Raw genomic sequence first — 27,041 nt, 5'->3', positions numbered from 1 at the left:
CCCCCTCTGGCCGAGTCATCAACCATTCCTTCATTGGTTTCTCATCACACAACAGCCATCCCTGGGCAGCCACTCTTTGCTGACCCCCCTCAAGCTACCTCCTTGTGCTGCGTATGCATTTTATCCAGCGCTCAGTGTAATAGTGGGTAGTAGAACTGGATGACTCACTGGTCACATGTAAAAGTAATCGTCGTCATCAGTTTGAATGTACTGATGTATGGTGTAACCCACATTAACCATTATAGTCATTTGGAGTTCCTTTATGCATTTGCTTATTACTATTCTCAGGATGCCAAAAGTTACGGGGACCAGTACCAAGATTTCCAACAGTAATTTGAATGCATCTGTCAGCCAGGTAGGCATCCCGGTGAATAGGTAACTGAACCAGCACTCGTCCTCAACATCATTCACTTCCCTCCTCCATTTTATCATGCCGCTCTTGCAAGGAGTATATGGCATCTGTCAAGGTCCCATTCTCCTCATCATGTGCGGGATTATACGTACAGCAACATGGCCCTATCTTTGTGCATACTCCTTCCTCCATAGCTGTGAGGAGGCCCACAACATCTGTTCTGTATGGTCATCAGTCTGACATCTCTTAACTCCTCCTTAATGGCACTGAAAACTTTCACTGTGGGATTAATAGTTTGTAACAGTTCCCATGTAGTTATCTGGATCCAGTGTGCATTTTCTGCCGCTTGCAGGCCAGGCATTAGAAAGGATGTGAAGAACGTTGTTGTTTTACCAAATGATGTATGCTCTTCTGATATTTCATCAAATGCAGCATTGGCCTTCTTGGAAAAGTAATTAGTTATTTTCATGCACTTTAGGTCTAGGGATCTTGTCTTCCTGTTGTGCGCCAACAAGGGAAAAGTCCCAATGTCAGCCTCATTTAGTACATTCAGGGAGGCATTCAGTAGTACGATTGTACATATGCCACACCAGTTTGGTGGAAGCTGCATGCAATCTCTTACACTGCAGGCCCAGTAATGGTCCACGAGTACAGCAGTGCCAACGTTTTTATCATCTCTATTGGTGTAGCCAGCACTACCTCTGCTCTGCACCCCATTATTCCGTCAACCCATCCTCCCGAGGAGAATACTTTCCCTTGTATTTGCCGAGCATCTCTACAGATTAATATTTGATGACCAACTATTTGTAAATCTCCTCTATTTGGGCCTTATAATGTGTACTGGAGCACTTTACTTTTCATTCTCATATTCTCCATCATGTGGGCCTCTTTTACATAGTTATCGATGTATGGAAATTCTGACCCTGTGAAATACTTTATTATGGCCGATTGTCCTTGAAACTGTCCTCATGTCTGGCACACTGTGAGATGTACCAAGCACTGTGGTCTAGATTGAAGTACGTCTTGAGATATAAATAATCGAAAAGGCTGTCATGGCATAGGGGATAAGTGAGCAAACAAAACATCTATCACTCGATCTCCCCACCTGCTCTATTGACCTATACCAAGAGTTTTGTTCCATATTTATGGAGTCATCAAAGTATCTTTTCATGTAATATTCATCGTCTCAAATACTTCTCCCGACCCTTACTTTCTCCACAATTGGCCAAAATACCATATCCTGCTCTAGCTGAAAATGTAACTGTTTTTGTACTTCTTCACTAACGCTATGCCATAGGGACATTTATTTTCTCATAGTCAGTCAAATGCAGTGTTAGATGGAAAGGAAAACAGAAGAATCAGAATAACCATAATGTCAACCATTTGTAAATGTATTCTACAGCTTATTGATCAGGGTTTTAGGAACATACTGATAACGGAACATTTCTACAGATTACTTATTACTTTGCAATATGAGTGAGGCGAGCTGTATAGTCTTTCAACAATAATGATTATTGAAAAAAGTAACTTTCTTTCAAAGCATTTGCAACCAATGATAATGACAATAAAAATTTATTTTTCTTCAAAATAACTTCCACCATTATGTAGTACGTTCATAAAAACATAAAGTGTAAAAATAGTGCCCCCCCCAAAAAATATTAAAAAAATAGACCTGTATACTAGACTGGTCAGCATTAATGTTCCGCACGTGGTGCAGCCTAAAGTTATGTTTCCTTCATTCTCGAGTTCCTTATTTTTGTCACGTTCTTGCTCAGCCTGCACTTGGGCTCTTGTTCTGGGTCTGTTATCGTTCTCTTCTCCCTCTGGGTACTGGTAGCTGGGCAGGGAGGCGGCACACTTGTATGGTTTTATATCATTTAGGTGGACCCAAACTTTGCGGTCTTGCTGCTTCACTGATGTGGGAGTAAGTCACAACATAAGGACCCGTCAACCTATGGTGGTGCCACTTACGCACGTAATTGCAGCACAGCACAAGGTCCCCAAGAAATAATTGAAGAGGTGGGATAACTGTGGCAGGATTCAATTCTGTCTCGTTTTCTGTGCCTTTCGCGATACCCCCTGCCTTTCCTTTACGTGTCGAGAAATGACAAAGGCATTTAGTCATGGACGGCAAATAGTCATGCAATTAATTACCCAACACAGTTTCAGCGCTCTGGGCATATGGCTGCATGCGCGTTGGCAGGGAAATTGGTGTATGCATTCTGCAGCCTGTCACCAGCTCACGAGGAGTCAGGTGATGGCTTTAGCCTGGCTGACTGCATAGGGCAAAAAGTCATTGGAAGGCAGTACAGCCAGTCCTTATGCAGTGTGTCGTGCAATCTTGCTATGTTGTCTTTCAAGAGGCCATTGAGGCACTCTAAAACACCATTCGCTTGCGGGTGATACTCCGAACCGAGCTTATGCCTAATGGGGATGTGATTTTTGTAAAGAGCTCATTTGCGAAATGAGGTCCATTATCCGATCTCCGCACCTCACACACTCCCCATCGGGGGAACACTTCGTCTACAGGGAATTTTGGAGCTGATATGGCATTTGGGTGGGCGCATGATCCTGTTTCTATCCATCTGTTTACGGGACACACAATCACATATTTGTACCCCCTGCATGTTTGGACAATATCAATGCAATCCACATGGAGGTGTCTGAATGAGCCAGTTGGACGGGGTATTGTTCCTCTCAGGGCCTTAAGTGTATGGCCTGATGTATATTTCTGTCAAGTTGCACAGTTAATGACATTTGCCACATGTCTGTGCAGGTTGGGCATGAACCACTCACTGGAAATCTACCCTGCGATGCACTCTTGGGGAATATGTGCTGGATAATGCAATTGCTCCAGCGCTACTGTGAGAAACTCTAGTGGCATTATAGGCTTCCCTGTGTTTCTCTGTCGCCAGAGTAGATCCGTGGGGCACAATAAACAGCCCCACTTTTCCCACAATTCCTGCTCTTCTGGTAATACTTGTCCTTGTATCTTAATTAACTGTGCTATTGGCAGTATATTGTAACTTTCATCATTTTTGCATGTGGTTTCATGCACTTTGGTACCTCCACTATGTCTGCAAATATGCTGCACGTTTGTCCTCTGTCTCTGCTGTTGCGTTTTCACTGGAAATATCGGGGCCTATGGTGTGTGCTAAGCACTTTACCACAGTGACCTCGGTTGGTTTGGATAATGCAGGAATCCATTTTTCTAACAGTGCGGCAGGCTGCACGGTCCGCACGCAGGGAGCCCCTCCTTGTCCACCGTGATAGTCCAGAATGCACGGTGGACATCATGTAGGCAGAGTCAGAGTACACATTAACTTCCTCATCCTCATGTCTCTCTAGTTCCATAATCATTGCCACTAATTCTGCTGCTTGTGCTGAAAACAGGGCAGGTAGCATTATGCTTTCAACAGTCTCAAACTCCCCCATTGTCTTTTGCTTACTACTGCCGCTCCACTCATTCTTGTCCCTGAACTCTGGTCTATTGTTGCACTGCCATCAACACAGACCTTTACTCCTGGTTTCTAAGGCCACCTCCTTGGCACAAGGTATCTCCTCATTTATCAATTTATTTATATATTTTGGTATTTGTAGAGCGTGCTAAACCCAGGGGTATCAAGGCACTTTGATACAATCAATAGCTCAGTTTGACATGAAAAAGAAAATCAAAAAATCATTGAGAGATCTTGGGTGGTACAGGATGGAGTCGGGGTATGGTCGGAAATGCTGTGGATCTTGGGAGAAAAGCAGAGTTGTAATGCCCAGTACAAGTGTTCAAGTCTCAAGGATGGTGTGAGATTGTTCCAGCTCTTGTCGGCGATGACCAGGTAGATGGCTCCACCAGCACTTGGATGTGGAATCTGGGGGTGTTGAGTCGATTCGTGTAGTTTGAGCAAGTAAGTCTGGCATTTCAGGTTTTGGTGAATTTGGATGTAAGGCATCTTGGGGAACAGTTTGATAAACATTTGTGAGTTATAGGCAGAATTGTGAATCTGATGAGCTCTTTGATGGGAAGCCAGTGTACATTTCTTCTAGCTGGCGAAAATGTTCTCTTTTTTGGCAATGTTGGCGTTGTTTTGTATGACTTGTAGCTTGTTGATAGTCTCAGCTGAGGTGCCTGCAAAAAAGGGCATTGCAGTTATCCAGCCTGGATTCTATCAGTGCCCTTGATATGGTGAGGCAACTTTCTGAGGAGAGGAACGGACGACAAGCACAGGCACGTTTTGTTATGTATGCTGCTGACGTGCCAATGGCATTGACTTGCCTGGACAGTGATAAGGTGGAGTCTAGCTATACTTCAGGGGTTTTGACTCGGCTGGCTATTTGGATAGTTATGCCATCAATATCAATGTATTTGTATGCTGGGTGGAGTCTGTTTAGGAGGGTTGCAGAGCCGAATAAGAGCAGCTCCATTTTTGTCATCATTGAGGCATAGCATGTGTGTTGCCATCCATGCTTGGATAGTTTGGTATACTTGTATCAAAGAGTCAGAGACGGTGGTGTCGTCACCGGTGATGAGTAGGAGTAGCTGGGTGTCGTCCGTAGTTGGTGTAGGAGATTCCCTGGGCGTCGAGTAGGTCGGAAAGTGGCTTTGTAAAGGTATTGTATGTAGGAGCCTAGTGGGACACTACAGGTCACTACAGGTGACAGGGGTAGGGTTGAATGAGAAAGTGGCGGAGAAGACTCTCATTGTTCTGTTTGATAAAAAGGAGGAGATCCAAGTGGTGGCTTTGGTAGAGAATTGGGCTGAAGAGTGATGGTGCTTGCAAAGTATTTGGTGTTCCACCAGATCAAAAGGTGGCTGAGAGGTCAAGCAATAGGAGGAGGGCAAGTTTGCCGGCGTCTCTGGATTCATCAAGTTGATTTTTTAAGTCAGGTAGGGCGGTTTCCGTCCCATGGCCTGGTCTGAAGGCAGTTGGATTCCAGGTATTGTTGGATCTGCAGATAGGCTGCTCTGTCTAGTATTTTCAATAGTAATGGTCCCGTGGTGATGGGGCGGTAGTTGGTAGGGATATGAGGGTCTAGTGTGGGCCTTTTCAAGAGCGGTAGAACCTAGGCATCTTTTAAGTTAGCTGGCACAATGCCTGTGGAGAAGGAGACATATATGAGGGAGGAAATTAATGGCGCTCAAGCTTCTGCCCAGTCTTTGATGACTGGAGCAGGGTAGATGTCTCCTTGACATCTGGACGGTTTGAGATCCTTTATTATTGTTCTGACATCGCTTTCTGAGAGAGGTTTGAACTGAAATAGAGGGACGGTGGACTTTCTGCCTTGGGGTTTCAGGTGAAGAAGGTTGTTGGGAGCAGGCAGTATGTTTAATTATTTGCTGGATTTTACCTTGAAGCATAGATATCTTACCCATTAAGGCAAGTTGCATGTTATTACACCAAGTGGTGTCGTTGGTGCAGTTGGTATTTGGTGGGGCTGGGGATTCAAGGTCACAGAGTATGGTGAAGAGCTCCCTGGTACTGGAATTAGCTTCTGCAATTCGCGCGTTATATGTTAAGCATTTTGCTTGGAGGATGGTGTGCTTGTAAGCTTTAGTTGTGGATGTAAATTGGGTTTTGGTTTAGTTGATTAGAGTTATTTCTCCATGAGGTTTCAGCTTTGCGTTTAGCGGTGCACAGATTTTTCAGGTCTGGGGCGACGTGGGCACAGGCTTTAGCTTTCCGGTTGGTCAGCGGGGCAATTGTGTCAATGGCAGTGGTCAGGGTTTGGTTGTATCTATCAACCAGGATGGTAGGGTCGCTGATGTGTGTCACGTTCTAGGAGAGGTTTTAAGAAGGGCAGAATGCTTTCATGGGTAATGTTTCTAGAGTTTCTTGTTTGTATGGCGGGCAGCGGAGGGGAGCATAGTGTGCTGTGCAGGTATCTGGAAGGTGATGATATTGTGATCTAACCAAGGGCAGGATACATTAAGAGAGAATTGTGATGCTGCAGTTTAGGTCAGCGAGCCAATCTAGGATTCAACCTTGCGGGTAGGATGTGTGATGCGTTGTGTGAATCCAGCAGTGTCCAGGGTGTTGGACAGGGAGTGGGCTTTAGCGTCAGTAGTGTCATAAAGGCCCAATTTTAGGTCTCCAAGGATTATGATTTTAGAGGTAGGTTTGGAGTTAGCAGAGAGGATCAAAGAGATGTCATGTTCGAATGAGAGTAAGGGGTCAGGGGCCCGGTAGATCAGGTAAATGTGGCTGCAGACTCTAAAGTGGGTACCATCCCATAGAACAGGTGATCGGTTTGGGAGGAAGGGACTGGCCTATGCTGTCTGCAGCAATATTACTGGATGACGCAGTTAGGAGTCTTGAACAACTGGCTGCACAGTGACCCTGGGTTGCATCACTTTGTATCTGAACGGGGAAGCATTGGCGGAAGGACCCAAGTGCAGGTTATATATGGAAAGAAGAGTAGAGGGGGGCTCTCCCACTTATGTCAAAGCATGTGCAGCAGGTGCGGGAGGGGGCAAATGCGCATATTTATAGGTGGGGGAGGCCGACACGGAGTCAACCCTTGTGTGGGTGCACTTCTCCCGGAACGCCTTAAGATGGTTCACTTTAGACACTGGGAGATTGGGGATTTGGAAACTGGTGAATGTGGTAAAGGGGGATGGTCTCCTTCCCTTTGAGGCGCTGCAGGTGAGGTTTTCCATTGGTGTTGGCAAACACTTTAGGAATATACAGCTGTTGCACGCTGTGAGTGCCCAGTTTCCTCTCTTGAGTGAGTTCCCACAGTGCTACCCACCTGTGTGACTCGAGACAAAGGTCACGTCAACGTTATATCAAGTAATATATACATATGGGGCTCAGGGACTGTCCCCCCTCAAGGATAGGTGGGAAGGTGATGTAGGCTCTGAAGAATGGGTGGAGGCCTTGATGTTTCCTCGGGATATTGGCACGTCAGCCAGGCTTCACCTTATACAGTATAAGATATTGCACAGGGTCTACTACTCTTGCACCAAGTTTTGTGGGTGGAACTGGGCTGACGACGATTGTTGTCCACGGTGTGGAAGGTAGCGTGCACATTTTATCACACCCTTTTAGATTGCCCTCGGGCAAAACTGTTGTGGGGGAAGTGCCTTTGAAAGTTGTCAAATGCACTATATGTGGCAGTCCCTAGGGACCCAAAATGTGTAATACTTGGTAGGTATATGGGGCGAGGAGGGGCTTTCAAAGTACAAAAGGACATTAATGGCAGTCGCCATGGGACTAATACATCATGGGACTAATAAAGAAAGTTAGTTTTATATTGTGGGGGTCTCCGGACTGTACTCAGATGGATCAATGGGAGGCCGAAATGGACATGTGCATGGCCCTGGAAAGACGTGTGTATAATGATAGGGGGTGCTGTGCATGGCCCTGGAAAGACGTGTGTATAATGATAGGGGGTGCTGTGCATGGCCCTGGAAAGACGTGTGTATAATGATAGGGGGTGCTGTGCATGGCCCTGGAAAGACGTGTGTATAATGATAGGGGGTGCCTTATGAAGATCTGGGGTAAATGGGAGGAGAGTGTTAATGGACTAGCACTGATGCTGGAAAGGTGTGTCAGGTTCACGATGGACTTCCACAGAATGCCCAGCAATTTATGTTCTGTCAAGTTGTTTGTGTTATGTCAAGCAATGATGGTTATGTTCCCATTGTTCTTTTTTCCTTTTCTTTTCTCTTCTCTTTGATGAAAACAATAAAAAAAGGGTGCATTAAAAAAAACCACACACAAGGACAAAAGCTGCAGACAGGTCTAGGAGAAGAATAGCTAAATTGCCTGAGTCGCGGGTGAGCTCAAGTTGAATTTTAAGGTCTAGGACGGCATTGCAGTGCAGCGATTGTCTGGTGCCTAGAAGTTGGTGGTGTTCAAAGTAGTTTTGAATTTGGGAATATGCTACGCGGTCAATGATTTTGAGAAGGAAGGGGGCGGTGGTAATGGGTCGGAAGTTGGTGGGGAGTGTAGGATCGAGGGATGGTTTTTTGATGAGGGGGAAGACCCATGCTGTTTTGAGGCAGTTAGGAACATTGTTAGAGCGGAAAGAGGCATTGACAAGATCAGCTAGGGTTGGAGCAAGGGGACAGCACAAGGTTAAACTATGTGGGCCGGGCCGGCCTCACTTCTGCAGTTTAAAGGTTTGAGGTGTTGGACTGTGGTGGAGATGTCCTCAGAGGAACTGGCTGTGAAGTGGAATTTGTGAGGGGTGTTTGCAGGGGTAGGGAGGGATGGTTAGGCTGGGGGCGTGAGAGGGTTTGGAAAGGAGAAGTTGTTGCTTGGAATGGATTTTGTCTAGCAGTTTGATAATTTTGTTTGCGAGTGCCGCTTGAATGTGGAGCACCAAGTTTTGTCAACATGAATGAGGGATTGGGTGGGAGCTGGGTGTTCCAGTTCTTGGAGTATGGCGAATGGATCTTAAGGGCTAGAGCTGGGGATAGTGATTCTTGTACTGCAGGAGTTGGCTTTTGTTGCGTTTTTAACGGTTTTGGCTGCAGTGCGGAATTACTCTAGGTTGAGTGGTGTGGGATGTTTTCTCCAGACGTGCTCTTGGGCACGCATTAGCCGGCGTAGGGAGCTGAGATTTTCTGTGAACCAGGTGTTGGTTTTTCTACATGGTTTGGGTGTTTTAGGTTTGAGCGGTACATGTTAGTCGATGGTCTGTATGAGGGCTGTGAGGATCATTGAGGCTAGGGCTTGTGGGTTATCACGTGAGGTCATGTTCTTGGAGAGGTGTGTCACCAGTGTGGGGGCTAGGCAGGCTTCAGTGAGTCTACGTGTGTTGCAAGAAAGGGTGGGTGGGAGTCTAGCATCTGGTTTGCATGGAGTTTGGGAATGTGTGAGACAGATTAAAGAAGGCGTACAATACCTATGACACCAAGGCAACTCAAACAGCATTGTACCAGCTTCAAAACCACTCTCCAGGCCCTGTTTCTCTCGCACACATCAGTGACAACACCAAACTGGCTGGCATCGCAGCAGTCATTCAGGCCTCTCTGAAAGCAGTCCAACATGCTGAGTAATGGCACAAACAAATTTGCCTGCATCACCCCAGTAAAATGAATTCATGCTGGTTTGAAGCATCAGCTTCAGGGCAGACGATTATTTAATGAATCATCAAAGCGCAATACCAGAGTGCCAAAACAGATAAGGGAGTGGCAGAATAGCAAATACCAAGATTGAAGAACAAAGCATAAACTTCGAGGCGGAAAATATACATTAGTCACTCAATTAGAGAGTTGCTTTTATGTAAAGAAATTCAGCGAATACAGTTTTCAATGTTTTCCTGAAGGATAGGAAGGAAGGTTCAGACCTCATGGAGGTAGGAAGAGAGTTGCATAATGCAGGTGCTAAGGCCTGAAATTATTTACCACCCGTACGGATGGGTTTGATGCATTTACTGAGTATTTTTATTTACTTTTTTGCATTTATTATGCGCACAAAGCCTTGAGGCATCTAGGCGCTAATTACAGAAAGTGCAAGGTGCAGTACAGAAAGTGTGAAGAAATTATGTGGTTACATTGTAAACGTAGGTGGAATAGGCATCACCTCATGGTACGGGGGGCTACATCAGGCATACAAAGCCACAGAGTCAAAATAGCTAAGTGTGCATAACTGAAAAACCTCACCTCATGGTACAGGGTCTGCATCAAAGATACAGAATAGCATAGAGTCAAAGTTGGTGATTCATAGTCAGGCAGAAACTTGAACATAGCTCAGGCCCAGAGGGAGGGGGTCGGCAAAGCACCATCAACATCGGGATGTACACCAGGAGTACAATGTATGGCAAGGGATCCGTGCGGCGGTGCAACAGTGTTGGCAAAAAAGGGGTTGGGGGAGACAGCAAGGCTGGACGGATTGATGGCACGGGGAAGAATGCACAGACTTTGAAAACATGGTGACAAGGCACATTAGAGCCTGCGCTCGGACTCCAGGTAGCAAGAGGGGTAACCGCAGGGACTAGTGCTGAGGTAGGGTGGAAAAGTGAGAGCCATGAGTATGAGGATAAAGCGCCGGGCTTTCTAGTGTGAGAGAGACAGGATAGTGCTGTACTCAGGAGTCACGGAGGAGGCCGACACCATGTGGGGGAAAAAAGGGCTGTGGCCCGCACACCGGCCACGGCCGGACAGGCACAGACAGACCTACAGCCTTTCCCAGCGCCCTTCCGAGGTGGAATGAGCCAGCTTCACCTGCCTGCTGTGGGGAGGCAGAGGAAATGGGCTTAGGCCTGCTAATCAGAGCGGATGGCAGGAGGCACTCCTCCCTGCTCGAGGTAAAGTGCTAGATGGTGGAAGATAGCAGCAGCCATCTTAACAATGCATCAGGCTTCAGTCTGGTCTATGATGAAAGCAAGTGCCACAGAGAGCAGCCCCCTCGACTCCTTAATGGTATGGAGCAGGAGATGCAGGCACAGGTGTAAACAGGCCTACAGCCTTTCCCAGCGGAATGAGCTGACTTTGCCTGCCAGCCGTGGGAAGGCCCAGGAACCAGCATAAGATGTTGAAACCCTGAGCGCAGTGCACGGGTTGTTTGTACTTCTAGAGCGTTCTTTGAGATACGGTTGCCTCGTATTCAAAGCCATCACACCTACATAGAACCAGGAGGCAAGGCTCTCCAGGCTCCAAACCCCAAAAATGTGCATGGAAAGACCAGAAAACCAGTGTTCTCCTGCTATGTAACTCAGATATGGAGCAACCTGTCAACCAGCAGCAGGAAATCTCCATCAATCGAATAATATAAAAAATAACGAACTCCTACTTGCCAGACAGTACCTCATTGGCTCTTAAACACAAATACCCTCAACTGAACCAGTGGAGGACATTTCCCGCTTCACAGACAGCTGCATTGCTTACAAGTTAGGTCAGTGATATTAAGATTCCCATACACTTATACCAAAGGAAATAGCTCTCTCAGTTTGCAGTTAAATATGATACTACCAAAAACAAAATAGCCTTCACGCAAGATTTCCTGAACTCAACAAAGATATGGTGGCATTGTACTAAGAGATGTCACAATGATCCACCCCGACTAACATTAGCCAAAAGTTGAATTCAAGGTGGCACTTTAGGTATTTGTACCTCCAAGTCACAGGTACCAACTATTTATACCATATGGATACCAACTTTTCCCACGCCTGCCCATTGCTGTACTTTGTAAACTGAACCTCACACCGCCTACCACTGTCTATCATAGCAACCTTAGAGATGTCCCGCTTTCTCTTTCATTCAGCTGCTTTCTAAAGCAGTGTTGCAATATTGAACACGTCACTATTTTAGAAACACAATCTGAATAAATCACATTTCTTATAAGAAATTAAGTTGTGAAGTTCAATACCACCACTTTTATTATAAACATACCGAAATAGAAGACCTAGCCAATATACACAGGTTGGTATTTACACAGCTATATTGTGAATGATACAAGATACTAACCGCAGCAAAGCAGTAAGCAGCTGAAAGATAAAAAGTGGTTATTAGTGGAACGTGGCTGTCAAACGTATTCTAGATTTTGTTTTGATCCTTCGACAAGCACTGAGTTCTACAGTCGATTTACGTGGTTGGTGTGGGTCGATGTTGATTGATGCATTAGTAACTTTTGGCTGTCCAAACATTTGTGAAGCCAACCACTTGGGTATACCATACATCATGACCGAGCACCACCTCTCGCACCCAAAATGATCCATTAAACCAGCGTGGCAGTGGTACCGTAACAGCATAAGCAGGTTCCAGCAGCAACGCCTCTGGTGCAAAAGGTATCTGAATAAGCAATGGGCTTCTTTTTCTGGTGCAGTTGATTTAGCTCACGCCCAAAAGAAGTGGTTCATTGCCCAAACCTTGATTACATTGAGGACTATTCACGAACCACAATGCCGAGGTACTTTGTAACAAGTCTCCAGAGTGTGAGGAACAGTGCCCGTAGAGAGTAGCAGTCTCTCTGTATCCTTTCATCCCAGCTACAGATGTCATCAGTTGTCAGATGTGGTGTTGGTCTTGCTTTTTCTCCCAGGTAGTGGGAAGGAAGATTTGCTCTGAGATTGGGCCAGCTTGCTGGTCAGGAATGTGAATGGCTCAATCAGGGTCTTTCGCTCAGTCACCGTGACTTCCCACAGTCTTACTTTCTCAAACCTTGCCCACTGCTGCACCATTTCAGGGTCTACTTGTCGTTGCTCGACGAGGTCAGTTTTGTTCCCCAAGATTACTATGCTCACCTACACGAGAGGGGAAAACGCAATACAGTGTCATTCCAATTTGGGACACCATTACATTAGGTCACATTTTAAAGCAATGCAGACTATCATATTTCTATACAGAAAATACACTGTTCTGTGAGTTAACCTTCAAAACCAAACCCAATCTTAAACATCTATTATCATTGAGACCACCCTTTTGGAGGTGATGTAGGATTCATGGTAGTGGTTTTCAAACGTTTTCATGCGAAACCCCCTATGATTAAAAATATTTTATGACGGGACTACCCAAACACCATATCCGCTTATCTTTCCTATAAGAGGCAGTCCCCGTCCTCCATTTTCGAACGTCATCACAGCCACCCCTCCTGTACATCCTACAGGCCACCCTCTAGAGGGGCTGGCCAGACAGTTTGAAGAACAAAGATTTATGGTAACCTGAGAAGAGTGGATAGTGAGAGGTGGAAAGCTCTGTACTTTACCCACGATTTAAGCAAGGTTCTAAATCAGGGGTGTCAATGCAAACACCCTCAGACTAGCCTTCCTCCGTACTTATCTGGCTGCATAATACTTATCTACTAACTAAGGTAAAACAATCCTTTACGCACACAATGATTTGGGAAGAGTGTCAAAATTAGCAGTTCGCATTGCATCTGGGCTCTTAACGCAAATTGGCTCAGTTGAAATGAACCAAGACTACACATTTCAGAATGCAAGGGTCATTAAATGAAAGAAATGCACAAAAGGGGACCTTAAAGTAGGTTCTTACACCCTGTACGTATTCCCGAACGTATTATCAAACAAACCAAGTACAGGCAAGGTTTACTGGATAGAGTGGATATGTTGCTACTTCATAACCTATTAGGCTCTCCAACCATATCTAGCTCTCCCCTCCGAGCTGTTACTTTTCCTAGACCTCAGTGGTGTACTGCCTATTTAGGATGAGGGGACAGAGAGAGGCTGACCGTATTTTAAACTACAAGGTTAAAAAATCAAGGACATACAGATGAGGATGTCGAGAGTTCTAGCAGGAAGAAAATATTATTTTAATATTCCTGTTCTAATGAAAAAAGTAATACAATTATAAAACTGTAGACAAACAGTACACATAATGTTAACACAGGGTTTCCGATTAGTAATTGGATATCCCTTATTATCACTGGCCAAAATAGGAAGGTAAGTGTAGGGAATGCAAACCTTTCCCCTACGCCCCAAAAGAAACTACACCACAAGATACCAATCATAGAAGGCACAAAGGGAGCTACACCATGGGGAGAACCAAGCAAAGGAGGATGTGTGACAGACACAGTAGAGACATTAAAGTTAAGGTTGATGTGTGTGGAAGCAGGCAGTGATCAGGGTGAGGAGGGGCTATAAAAAAAGATCACAACATGGGATTTACACCAGTCAGTGTTCAGAATTTCTAGTTTGGCGACGACAGTCACCCCGGTGCCAATGCACAATAATACATTAATATTACTTCTCTTAATGTAGTATTCCTTCTGCCTCCAAGTGCAGTAATAGTAGGCGATCGCCAAGCTGAAGCTTAATCATCCAGCACTTTAGCTGCAACAGTTTCAATGACGTGCTTCAGAACCAAAGTTGAACAGAGAGCATTTCTCCAGCAACGTAGCGTACCAGGGCTCAAACAGCTAATAAGCTCACTATTACCTCAATATCTCAAGCATCCAGTGCCTAGATGCTACACATGGATCCATTTGTTCTGTTAAATGCTACAGCTGGTCGCATTATCAAACGGTACGACACAAACATGTCATATTTTGAATACTATAGGTAGTAAATATATGCATGACTTCATGAGCATCAGGTGAGTTAGCCAGATAGCTTAGAATGAGATTCTTAGCCCTAAGGCAATGAGAGGGATAATGCTGGGTGCCATCAGATTCACTATTGCATTATTCATCATAGACAGTCTAGATGTCAAATGCTTTGGTGATGAAAGCCTTCACTATCCATGCACTCACAGCTGCGTCAGAATAATCAGATGCCTGGGTTATGTGATGAATCAGTGATGATTCCTCCCAGAAACCTGGCCTGGGACCCTTCTCATGTGGGCAGGGAAGGGCAGACGCTTCCGGATCCCGACCCCAAGGCTGGTGTACTGGGGGAGGATCACAAGGCGGCGGGGTGGGCGGGAGAACTTTCCCCATAACTTCAAACTTTTAATGGCTATTTGTACAACATTAGAAGTCAGACAGTCCAACCTTGTTGCTGAGGGCTACAAGTCCCATAATCCTATAAATACTGGGACAAGGAAGAGGGCTGAAGAGTTATGCTGTAGTATTAGTCAGGCAATTAAGCCCGATAGCCCACACAAGAGGGAAGCCGAGTGGCTAAAAAAGGCCCCCTCAGGTGCAGGCAATTGGAAGGAGCTGGAACTGTGGCTGGAGTGAATGCAGTAGTAACAGAGGCAGAACGAAGAAGGCACCGTGTTGGTAATCCAGGCAGAAGTAGGAGAGCTAAAGGGACGTTGGGACTCTGATGCAGCAGATTTCACCTGCCTGTCCTGTGAGGATCCTGTTACCCTCAACTCTGGTGTGCAGAGGCTGCGCAGCGGAAGGTGTGCAGGAAGGCTGTCTTTCCCCATGTGCGCCTAATTGCAGAGATTGCGCAGCAGGAAGTGTGTCGGAGACCGTGGTGAGGAGTTGCTGTGAACCTGTGGTTCTCAGGAGCAAGAGGAGCGCCTTAATTAAGTGGCCGGACTGGAGATGCCTTCAACAAGGAATGGTGTGGGTCCCAAGTGAAGCCAGACATTGTACAAGTCATGCAACATACAGAGAAGGGAACGCAGAAGCCGGTGAGTCAAACCTGGCATTCTTATTCAAAGGGCGACCGCTGCCGGTAACAATATCCAGCTAAATAATCACTTGCGTAAGTGCAGAAGTGATGAGAAGTTGTTCAGGGAGTCTTAACAAAGGGACACTTGAATTATAGCGCCTGCGTGTGATCTGGTTTTCTCCTCTTTCACTTGCATGAAGAGCAAATGCTACGAAAAGCAATTGTTAAACTTACATCTTTGTAAAGCACACGAAGAAGTGGTCGTATGTGCGAAATTACGATTCTGACAGGAAAAGTGATCTCTGAATCAATATTAATGGAGTAAACAATTGCTAACATAGAGAAGTTAAGTGTTTAAGCATTGTTTTTGGAGTTGAAGACAGGAGGCATTGGACAAGGCAAGAGTGAAACAGGTATTTCCCCATTATGACTAAAACTAGCCTTTCCCAGAGAACCGTCTAAACAGCACTGTGAGCCAAATGGAACATCAGCATTGCATAAAATACATGTGTGCAGGCATTACCTGTAGCAAAGAGTGGCAAAAAAGCTTCTGGGTAATTGTTCTGACTAACAGTAAGCCAAGAGACAAAGGCAAGTTTGGGGGAGGGAAACTTTACTAATAAACATTCTTTGAAGTTGATACAAGCTACATTGCCAAAGATCGCAAGAGGAAGAGAGAAGTGTGTTCATAAGGCACTTCTAGGTTGTTATTGTTGCAGACCGATAAGAGTGGCAAATAGGCTGCCCTCTGTCCTAAGGAAACTGTGGTGGTAACACAAAGTACTGAAACGGTGGTGGTGCATTTGGTTGCCAGTAGATGTGAGACTTCAGTAGCACACATGGAGGTTTAACACTATGAGGAGTAGACCCTCATGGTACATTCTTGTAGAAAATGAAGTGGAAGTACAAGTGCTGTGAAGATACCTACATTGACTATTAATCTTGTAAAGAGAGACGTACCAACTGTTAACCAAAAACTCTGTTTTCAAGAACATTTACAGTAGTTGCATTTCCTTTGAATTGTGGAAATTCTTCTTTAACAACTCCAAGTTGTGGCAAAGCATAGTGGCCTGGAATGACATGAATGCTATTTTGGTGAAGTGGAAAGTCTTATCACCAAGAGGACAAACTTTTCTATCATTGGAACTTTGGTTAACAAAACCTTACTTTGACATTGAAGACATCAATAACTGAACTGAGACTATTTCATACATGGATTTCCTTGTTTCTTTTTCTTGAGCACTGCAGTTGAGTCTTCCTTGAATCCTGGGGAAGGGAGCTCACCCAGGTTAGTAAGAGAATATCAAAAGAGACTGTTGTTGATGTTATCTGAATTGCCATATAGTTTTCTTTTGCATATTTGATGTATAAGTGTGAGGGACAGACATCCTGTGTTCGAGGGTTTCCCTTATGTTTTGATAGGCAGGGAGATCCCAGGGATAGTGAGGCATTTGATATCAATTTGATAATAAAATGCCATATTTTTAACAATCATCCAATAGTTGTCTGCCTCACATTGCTGACCCCTCACATGTGGTGTCAGGAGTCGGATCGGACTCAATTGATATAAATTGAGGAACCCTCAAGTTTGAAAAACGTACCAAAAGAGTTTCAACCCCCACTATAGCTACTGAAAATTCCATTGGGTTTGATATTTATAACAGTAGTGGAGAGTTTATTCAAGCAGTGGAAAGAGCTTTGATCCCCACGGATTTGATCCCGATTACCCCCAAGGGTACCTATTACCGCCCTGCCTCTAAGTCAGGCCTGGCCAGGTGATATAGACTAGATGTGTTTGGAGGGGTGATTGACTCCAACTATAGACAAGATGTTAATGCAAAATAATGAAAGACGGCATACCAAATCAAGTCTGGGAAAAGAATAGCACAGGTGATATTGGCACGTGCTCCTTTTGTTCTTAAAGCCTGAAGAAGTTAAGAATTGTGAACAAACTGGAAGAGGAACTCAAGGGTTTGGACAGGCCAATTAAACCACACATTCCAGTGCATATAGATAAGGAAGAAGAAGTTATTCCTGACTTAGCTTTTGCCCAGCATAATGATCCTTTACTAGCAGAACCTTTTAGTCGGGTAACAAGTGAGGAAGAAGGTAGAAAGAAAGGTGGTCCATTTTCTTTCACCAAAACAGTGTGTTACTGTATAGAGGGGATATGGATCCCCTCTGGTAAACCCAGAACTCAGATTGTGATACATAGGAGTCATAAAGACATTGTAATGGATATGGCTCATGCTTATTTGGCTAAGGGACATTTGGGTATAACAAAGACCCAAGCACAAATTGTAAACAGATTTTATTGGCCTAGCATTTATGCCAATAGCAAAAGTTCATAGGCACCTGTGAGCTTTGTCAAAAGACAAGTACTAAAATGCAGCCACCTGCTCCTTTAAAACCTTTGATGTTCCCTTTTCTCGAATTGGGCTGGACATAGTAGGACCATTAGACATTGAAACTGGGTAATAAATATATCCTGGTTATTTTAGATTATGCAACCAGGTATCCCGAAGACTTCCATTTAAGTAATAATAATTCCCAGCAAATTTTGAAGCATTTATTACCATTCTTCTCCGGGAATGCGTCCTCAAAAGAAATTCTAACTGACCAAGGTTTTACTTTTATGAGTAAACTCAGCGGCTGAAGTAAAAGATAATCTTCAGGTTAAAACACCCCAAGAACCGCGGTTTATCATCGCCAGACTGATGGGTTAGTTGAAAGTTTCAACCAACCTTTGAATGCCATTCTAAAGAAATGGGTTGAAGCAGACAGAAAAAATTGGAATGTCATGATACCTTGGGCCCTGTTCGCCATCAGGAAACCTCCCCAGTCATCCACTGTAGTATCTCCCTTTGAGTTGTTATATGGCGAAGAACCCCGAGATGCGTTAGACATGTTGCGGGAAACCTGGGAAGAGAGGTAAAGAGCCACCATTCCCTTATCTCCAACAGCCCAAATGTGGAAAGAACAAATTGCAGCTGTGAGGAAAATAATCAGCTTAATATGGTTAAAAATCAAGACATCAAAAGGAACATTATGACAGGAAACAGTGATAAGATCCTTCTCCATGTGGCAGAGAGTGTTGGTCCTTCTTCCCTCATCCGATAATTAGATGCTATCTAGGTGGCATGGACCATATGAAGTGCTTGAACAGCTGGGTCCCTATAATTATAAAATATCACAGCCTGATCGAAAAAATAAAAAAACAAATCTTTCGCCAACAGCCTACGCGATTCACTAGCAGCCATTTTAGTTGACCATCCTGCACTCATCCTACTGGGAGACTATAACATCTGGTTCAACCTCCCTAACAACTCCATGACTCTAGCCCAGGTCAACAGCCTAGAGGCACTCAACTTCAGGACCCACGCATACTGCTAGCCACACCCTCAATGCTATTTTCAGCTCTTCCAACCTCATCGCCACGTCCACCCCAACCCCTAATCTGGACAGACCACTCCTCCATACCTTTCTCTCTCCTCACACTGCTCCACCCCAAAGCCATCCTCTACCCCTACATTTCAGTTCCAGTGCTGGACAAGGTCATGGTATTACCGGACATGGCTGAGGCACTGCTAAGCGCCATCCCTTCAATCCTGACCACAGCTAGACCCTTACTCATAGAGCTCTTCAACTCCTGGCTAAACTACTCCCCAATTCCCCTAACCCCTTCAAGTCCACTCCCTCCCACAAAGGACCTACCCCCAAATGGTTCACCCCCACCTAAAGACTCTAAAAACCCATAACTGCTCCCTTGAGCGCAAATGGCAAGCTTCCTGAACCCCGCAAAGTAAATCAGCACTCGCCCACCACCACAGAAATTACAAATCAGAGATCCGAAAAGTCCAAAAAAGCCTATTACAATAAAAGGATCCTGAACTGCCACAGTGGCAGCAAAGAGCTCCACAGGATCATCATAGAATTCCTGAACATTCCCTGGACCGCAGACCTGACTGCCTTCTAACAAATGCTCTACAACTCCCTGCCTGAACACTTCCACAAATCAGCCTTAGACAGGACGGCCATCCTCAACACCAAACTCTCCATCCTGTCCACCCACCCTATATCTGCTCTTCCAGATCCAACCGTCAACCCCTTCTGCCCACCGCCGAGAACCCTTCTTTCTACCCTATCTCAAGCGAGGAGTTTGTGAAACTACTATCAGTCAGCCGACCCTCCGCCCCCCCCCCTTCGACCTGTCACCCGCCCCTCGCCTCAAAGAAATCTTCACGCCGACCTGTGCAGGAGAATTGACAAGGTCCACTCTTAACAACTCCCTCACCTCTGGCAACGTCCCAGAATCCTTCAAAACTGTGCATGTCAAACCTCTGCTTTAAAAAGCTTCCCTCAACCCTCTACTACCGATCAACTATAAGTCAATCTCCAACACCCAATTCCTGGCAAAACACATCAACCGCGCTGCATACTCGCAGCTCAATGCTTTCCTGGAATCTAACAATCTCCTAGACCTCGCGCAATTAAACTTCCATTTGCACCACAGAACAGAAACCATGCTGATATCTCTCTGGGATTACTTCAAAGTCACAGGGGAATCAGAAGGATTTGCAGCACATTCTTCTTGACCTATCAGCAGCATTTGACACCATTAACCACGTGATCCCCTTTGACAGACTGCACTCTTTAGGAATACGAGATTCAGCACTCACCTGGATCACCTCATTCCTCACTAATAGACAGCAAATCACCCATCTCCCCCCTTTTCTCTCCTCTGCACGCCCAGTAAACACTGGAGTGCTCCAAGGCACCTGCCTCTCTCCCCTTGTCTTGAACTTTTACTTGACCCCCCTGCCCAGAATCATCCGCTCACACAGCCTCACCTGCTATAACTATACAGATGACACACAAAACATATTGAGAATTCCTCATCGACCACCTACCCTTGCACTGACCCAGCAGCATGTTGCACAGATAATGACCACTGGATGACGGCTAACCATCTCCTTCTGAACCCAGGTAAAACAGATCATGGTATGCAGCAAAACTGCTCTATTTCCCCAACCGACTCCCTGGCCGCCCTCGGCCGGCCTCCTCCACACCCCCAGACCACCACCACTGTTAGAAACATAAGCTGGACAATGGAATCGCACCAAACTCTGTATCAAAATCCTGCAATTTCCACCTTAGGCTCCTGAAATGCATCTTCCCTTACCTCACCTACCCCCAACAGACTGGCTGCAATTATGTCCATTGTCATGCCCAGACTTGACTATGCAAACTCACTTTATCTGGGTGCACTGTGTAAATCAGAGCCCCTAAAGACAGCACAGTCCTTTATCTGGTATTTGCCAATAAAGAGGTGACAAAGAGGATGTGGTATGCAAAATGCAAGGTAATTCAGTTTTTATTAAAATTCAAAGCTGGAGGAAAAACAAGACCAACAGACAGGCTCTCACTCAAGGTTCTCCAACGTTTAAACAGAAAACAGCAGTTTATATACTACAAAGGAGTCACTTCTGATATCATGATCGCCAAGTTTCAAAACCCTATCTCTTACTGTTCATTGGCTCTCCTTGCTAAGCTACATATATTTCATACATGTCCCATAAGAATGATTGGATAAATCCCTATCTAAGTAGGTCCCACGCAATAGACATCCCACTAAATGTGCTACATCACAATTCTTAAATATCATTGGTTGGCACTAAAACTACTTCGGGGGTGAAAAGGTTACATGTTATCGGTTGGAATGAAGAAATATGGATATAGGTGAGAGGAACAAGCATGTTGCTCTTTGTTCTTCAAGGAAATGGCCCATGTTATCGCAGCTATTACATCTCTTGACTTTTCTAAGGCTTCTGTCCTTGCGAGCCTGCCAAATTCCAGCCCTCCCTGTCTTGCACAGTAGACACGCCATCTTGCCTTAGCACATTATGAATAACCTGAGTTATGAGTCATTTCACTTTGGCTGCGTTTCAGGTTTTTCTATGTGCATTTATTATTATTTTAGCCACATCTGTGCCTTGTTCATTACGCCTAGCCGGTTGCTGGGACTGAGATCGGTCAGCTACTAGGATATTTCAGGGCAGCTCCTTTCGTCACATGGACTTCAAAACACTGTGCCATGTTCATGAAAAACTCCCCTTTGGTTCCCTCGGCCTTCAATTTCCTTTTCACTAGCTGTCACAGCCACTGCAGATTTTCTCAGAATTAACTGTATTTCTTTTAATAGCGAGCTTACCTATGAAACCTTCTTAACTGCGTGTTTACCGATTCCTGGTGCATGCCTGTCATATGCCATCCCTTCCTATGTCTACGCAGCATCCTTTGTCTACCTGCAATCTTCTGCCCTACTTGTGTGATGAGTCCCTCACTGTATACACGCTTTCCGGTCACCTAATCTATCCTACTTTAAAAGCACACTATTTGTGCAAAAGATTTCTTCATGTTAGGAACTGTTTCCTACTTGTGTAGCAGAACAAGCTGTTCTTTATGGCAGCTGCATTTCCAGGAGAGTTTAGAGTGCAATTTCAAATGTGTCCTGCCTCACCTTATATTTTTGTTTCTTAGGAGGCAAGTAGGTGGGCAGAGCTTCAACAGGCACTCCAGTCTATAAATGCCTCTCTACACTACCCCCGCCCCCTCTGGCCGAGTCATCAACCATTCCTTCATTGGTTTCTCATCACACAACAGCCATCCCTGGGCAGCCACTCTTTGGTGACCCCCCTCAAGCTACCTCCTTGTGCTGCATATGCATTTTATCCAGCGCTCAGTGTAATAGTGGGTAGTAGAACTGGATGACTCACTGGTCACATGTAAAAGTAATCGTCGTCATCAGTTTGAATGTACTGATGTATGGTGTAACCCACATTAACCATTATAGTCATTTGGAGTTCCTTTATGCATTTGCTTATTACTATTCTCAGGATGCCAAAAGTTACGGGGACCAGTACCAAGATTTCCAACAGTAATTTTAATGCATCTGTCAGCCAGGTAGGCATCCCGGTGAATAGGTAACTGAACCAGCACTCAGCCTCAACATCATTCACTTCCCTCCTCCATTTTATCATGCTGCTCTTGCAAGAAGTATATGGCATCTGTCAAGGTCCCATTCTCCTCATCATGTGCGGGATTATACGTACAGCAACATGGCTCTATCTTTGTGCATACTCCTTCCTCCATAGCTGTGAGGAGGCCCAAAACATCTGTATGGTCATCAGTCTGACCGCTCTTAACTCCTCCTTAATGGCACTGAAGCCTTTCACTGTGGGATTAATAGTTTGTAACAGTTCCCATGTAGTTATCCGGATCCAGTGTGCATTTTCTGCCGCTTGCAGGCCAGGCATTAGAAAGGATGTGAAGAACGTTGTTGTTTTACCAAATGATGTATGCTCTTCTGATATTTCATCAAATTCAGCATTGGCCTTCTTGGAAAAGTAATTAGTTATTTTCATGCACTTTAGGTCTAGGAATCTTTTCTTCCTGTTGTGCGCCAACAAGGGAAAAGTCCCAATGTCAGCCTCATTTAGTGCATTCAGGGAGGCATTCAGTAGTACGATTGTACATGTGCCACACCAGTTTGGTGGAAGCTGCAGGCAATCTCTTACACCGCAGGCCCAGTAATGGTCCACGAGTACAGCAGTGCCAACGTTTTTATCACCTCTATTGGTGTAGCCAGCACTACCTCTGCTCTGCACCCCATTATTCCATCAACCCATCCTCCCGAGGAGAATACTTTCCCTTGTATTTGCTGAGCATCTCTACAGATTAACATTTGATGACCAACTATTTGTAAATCTCCTCTATTTGGGCCTTATAATGTGTACTGGAGCACTTTACTTTTCATTCTCATATTCTCCATCATGTGGGCCTCTTTTACATAGTTATCGATGTATGGAAATTCTGACCCTGTGAAATACTTTACTATGGCTGATTGTCCTTGAAACTGTCCTCATGTCTGGCACACTGCGAGATGTACCAAGCACTGTGGTCTAGATTGAGGTACGTCTTGAGATATAAATAATCGAAAAGGCTGTCATGGCATAGGGGATAAGTGAGCAAACAAAACATCTATCACTCGATCTCCCCACCTGCTCTATTGATCTATACCAAGAGTTTTGTTCCATATTTATGGAGTCATCAAAGTATCTTTTCATGTAATATTCATCGTCTCAAATACTTCTCCCGACCCTTACTTTCTCCACAATTGGCCAAAATACAATATCCTGCTCTAGCTGAAAATGTAACTGTTTTTGTACTTCTTCACTAACGCTATGCCATAGGGACATTTATTTTCTCATAGTCAGTCAAATGCAGTGTTAGATGGAAAGGAAAACAGAAGAATCATAATAACCATAATGTCAACCATTTGTAAATGTATTCTACATCTTATTGAACAGGGTTTTAGGAACATACTGATAACGGAACATTTCTACAGATTACTTATTACTTTGCAATATGAGTGAGGCGAGCTGTATAGTCTTTCAACAATAATGATTATTGAAAAAAGTAACTTTCTTTCAAAGCATTTGCAACCAATGATAATGACAATAAAAATTTATTTTTCTTCAAAATAACTTCCACCATTATGTAGTACGTTCATAAAAACATAAAGTGTAAAAATAGTGCCCCCCCAAAAAAATATTAAAAAAATAGACCTGTATACTAGACTGGTCAGCATTAATGTTCCGCACGTGGTGCAGCCTAAAGTTATGTTTCCTTCATTCTCGAGTTCCTTATTTTTGTCACGTTCTTGCTCAGCCTGCACTTGGGCTCTTGTTCTGGGTCTGTTATCGTTCTCTTCTCCCTCTGGGTACTGGTAGCTGGGCAGGGAGGCGGCACACTTGTATGGTTTTATATCATTTAGGTGGACCCAAACTTTGCGGTCTTGCTGCTTCACTGACGTGGGAGTAAGTCACAACATAAGGACCTGTCAACCTATGGTGGTGCCACTTACGCACGTAATTGCAGCACAGCACAAGGTCCCCAAGAAATAATTGAAGAGGTGGGATAACTGTGGCAGGATTCAATTCTGTCTCGTTTTCTGTGCCTTTCGCGATACCCTCTGCCTTTCCTTTACGTGTCGAGAAATGAAAAAGGCATTTAGTCATGGACATCAAATAGTCATGCAATTAATTACCCAACACAGTTTCAGCGCTCTGGGCATATGTCTGCATGCGCATTGGCAGGGAAATTGGCGTATGCATTCTGAAGCCTGTCACCAGCTCACGAGGAGTCAGGTGATGGCTTTAGCCTGGCTGACTGCATAGGGCAAAAAGTCAGTGGAAGGCAGTACAGCCAGTCCTTATGCAGTGTGTCGTGCAATCTTGCTATGTTGTCTTTCAAGAGGCCACTGAGGCACTCTAAAACACCATTCGCTTGCGGGTGATACTCCGAACCGAGCTTATGCCTAATGGGGATGTGATTTTTGTAAAGAGCTCATTTGCGAAATGAGGTCCATTATCCGATCTCTGCACCTCACACACTCCCCATCGTGGGAACACTTCGTCTACAAGGAATTTTGGAGCTGATATGGCATCTGAGTGGGCGCATGATCCTGTTTCTATCCATCTGTTTACGGGACACACAATCACATATTTGTACCCCCTGCATGTTTGGACAATATCAAAGCAATCCACATGCAGGTGTCTGAATGAGCCAGTTGGACGGGGTATTGTTCCTCTCAGGGCCTTAAGTGTATGGCCTGATGTATATTTCTGTCAAGTTGCACAGTTAATGACATTTGCCACATGTCTGTGCAGGTTGGGCATGAACCACTCACTGGAAATCTACACTGCGATGCACTCTTGGGGAATATGTGCTGGATAATGCAATTGCTCCAGCGCTACTGTGAGAAACTCTAGTGGCATTACAGGCTTCCCTGTGTTTCTCTGTCGCCAGAGTAGATCCGTGGGGCACAATAAACAGCCCCACTTTTCCCACAATTCCTGCTCTTCTGGTAATGCTTGTCCTTGTATCTTAATTAACTGTGCTATTGGCAGTATATTGTAACTTTCATCATTTGTGCATGTGGTTTCATGCACTTTGGTACCTCCACTATGTCTGCAAATATGCTGCACGTTTGTCCTCTGTCTCTGCTGTTGCGTTTTCACTGGAAATATCGGGGCTTATGGTGTGTGCTAAGCACTTTAGCACAGTGACCTCGGATGGTTTGGATAATGCAGGAATCCATTTTTCTAACAGTGCGGCAGGCTGCATGGTCCGCACGCAGGGAGCCCCTCCTTGTCCACCTTGATAGTCCAGAATGAACGGTGGACATCATGTAGGCAGAGTCAGAGTACACATTAACTTCCTCATCCTCATGTCTCTCTAGTTCCATAATCATTGCCACTAATTCTGCTGCTTGTGGTGAAAACAGGGCAGGTAGCATTATGCTTTCAACAGTCTCAAACTCCCCCATTGTCTTTTGCGCTTACTACTGCCGCTCCACTCATTCTTGTCCCTGAACTCTGGTCTATTGTTGCACTGCCATCAACACAGACCTTTACTCCTGGTTTCTAAGGCCACCTCCTTGGCACAAGGTATCTCCTCATTTATCAATTTATTTATATATTTTGGTATTTGTAGAGCGTGCTAAACCCCGGGGTATCAAGGCACTTTGATACAATCAATAGCTCAGTTTGACATGAAAAAGAAAATCAAAAAATCATTGAGAGATCTTGGGTGGTACAGGATGCAGTCGGGATATGGTCGGAAATGCTGTAGATCTTGGGAGAAAAGCAGAGTTGTAATGCCCAGTACAAGTGTTCAAGTCTCAAGGATGGTGTGAGATTGTTCCAGCTCTTGTCGGCGATGACCAGGTAGATGGCTCCACCAGCACTTGGATGTGGAATCTGGGGGTGTTGAGTCGATTCGTGTAGTTTGAGCAAGTAAGTCTGGCGTTTCAGGTTTTGGTGAATTTGGATGTAAGGCATCTTAGGGAACAGTTTGATAAACATTTGTGAGTTATAGGCAGAATTGTGAATCTGATAAGCTCTTTGATGGGAAGCCAGTGTACATTTCTTCTAGCTGGCGAAAATGTTCTCTTTTTTGGCAATGTTGGCGTTGTTTTGTATGACTTGTAGCTTGTTGATAGTCCCAGCTGAGGTGCCTGCAAAAAAAGGGCATTGCAGTAATCCAGCCTGGATTCTATCAGTGCCCTTGATATGGTGAGGCAACTTTCTGAGGAGAGAAACGGACGACAAGCACAGGCACGTTTTGTTATGTATGCTGCTGATGCGCCAATGGCATTGACTTGCCTGGACAGTGATAAGGTGGAGTCTAGCTATACCTCAGGGGTTTTGACTCGGCTGGCTATTTGGATAGTTATGCCATCAATATCAATGTATTTGTATGCTGGGTGGAGTCTGTTTAGGAGGGTTGCAGAGCCAAATAAGAGCAGCTCCATTTTTGTCGTCATTGAGGCATAGCATGTGTGTTGCCATCCATGCCTGGGTAGTTTGGTATACTTGTATCAAAGAGTCAGAGGTGTAGTCACCGGTGATGAGTAGGAGTAGCTGGGTGTCGTCCGCGTAGTTGGTGTAGGAGATTCCCTGGGCATCGAGTAGGTCGGAAAGTGGCTTTGTAAAGGTATTGTATGCAGGAGCCTAGTGGGACACTACAGGTGGCGGGGGTAGGGTTGAATGAGACAGCGGCGGAGAAGACACTCATTGTTCTGTTTGATAAAAAGGAGGAGATCCAAGTGGTGGCTTTGGTAGAGAATTGGGCTGGAGTGATGGTGCTTGCAAAGTATTTG

The 27,041-nt window shown here is 44.9% G+C and overlaps 1 protein-coding gene across 4 annotated transcripts in view; it reads right to left on the bottom strand.

Annotated features, from left to right (window-relative positions):
* Positions 1-27,041, bottom strand: part of NKIRAS1 (NFKB inhibitor interacting Ras like 1) — a 231,405-nt gene that overhangs the window by 10,294 nt on the left and 194,070 nt on the right. For 2 of the 4 annotated variants that reach the window (XM_069648858.1, XM_069648859.1), the window contains one exon: positions 11,649-12,538. The exons of 1 other annotated variant lie outside the window; for it this stretch is intronic. In XM_069648858.1, the coding sequence (XP_069504959.1) occupies positions 12,296-12,538 (243 nt within the window). In that variant the 3' untranslated portion in view covers positions 11,649-12,295. Of the gene's footprint in view, positions 1-11,648; positions 12,539-27,041 lie in introns of those variants that run through there. One more of the 4 variants, XR_011303416.1, reaches the window with a different exon arrangement.

Source organism: Ambystoma mexicanum, chromosome 2q (genome assembly GCF_040938575.1).
Source record: "Ambystoma mexicanum isolate Mex_15411 chromosome 2q, UKY_AmexF1_1, whole genome shotgun sequence".
Lineage (NCBI taxonomy): Eukaryota > Metazoa > Chordata > Amphibia > Caudata > Ambystomatidae > Ambystoma > Ambystoma mexicanum.
Note: the sequence above shows the minus strand (reverse complement) of the source record. Positions and strands in the feature narration are given on the sequence as shown.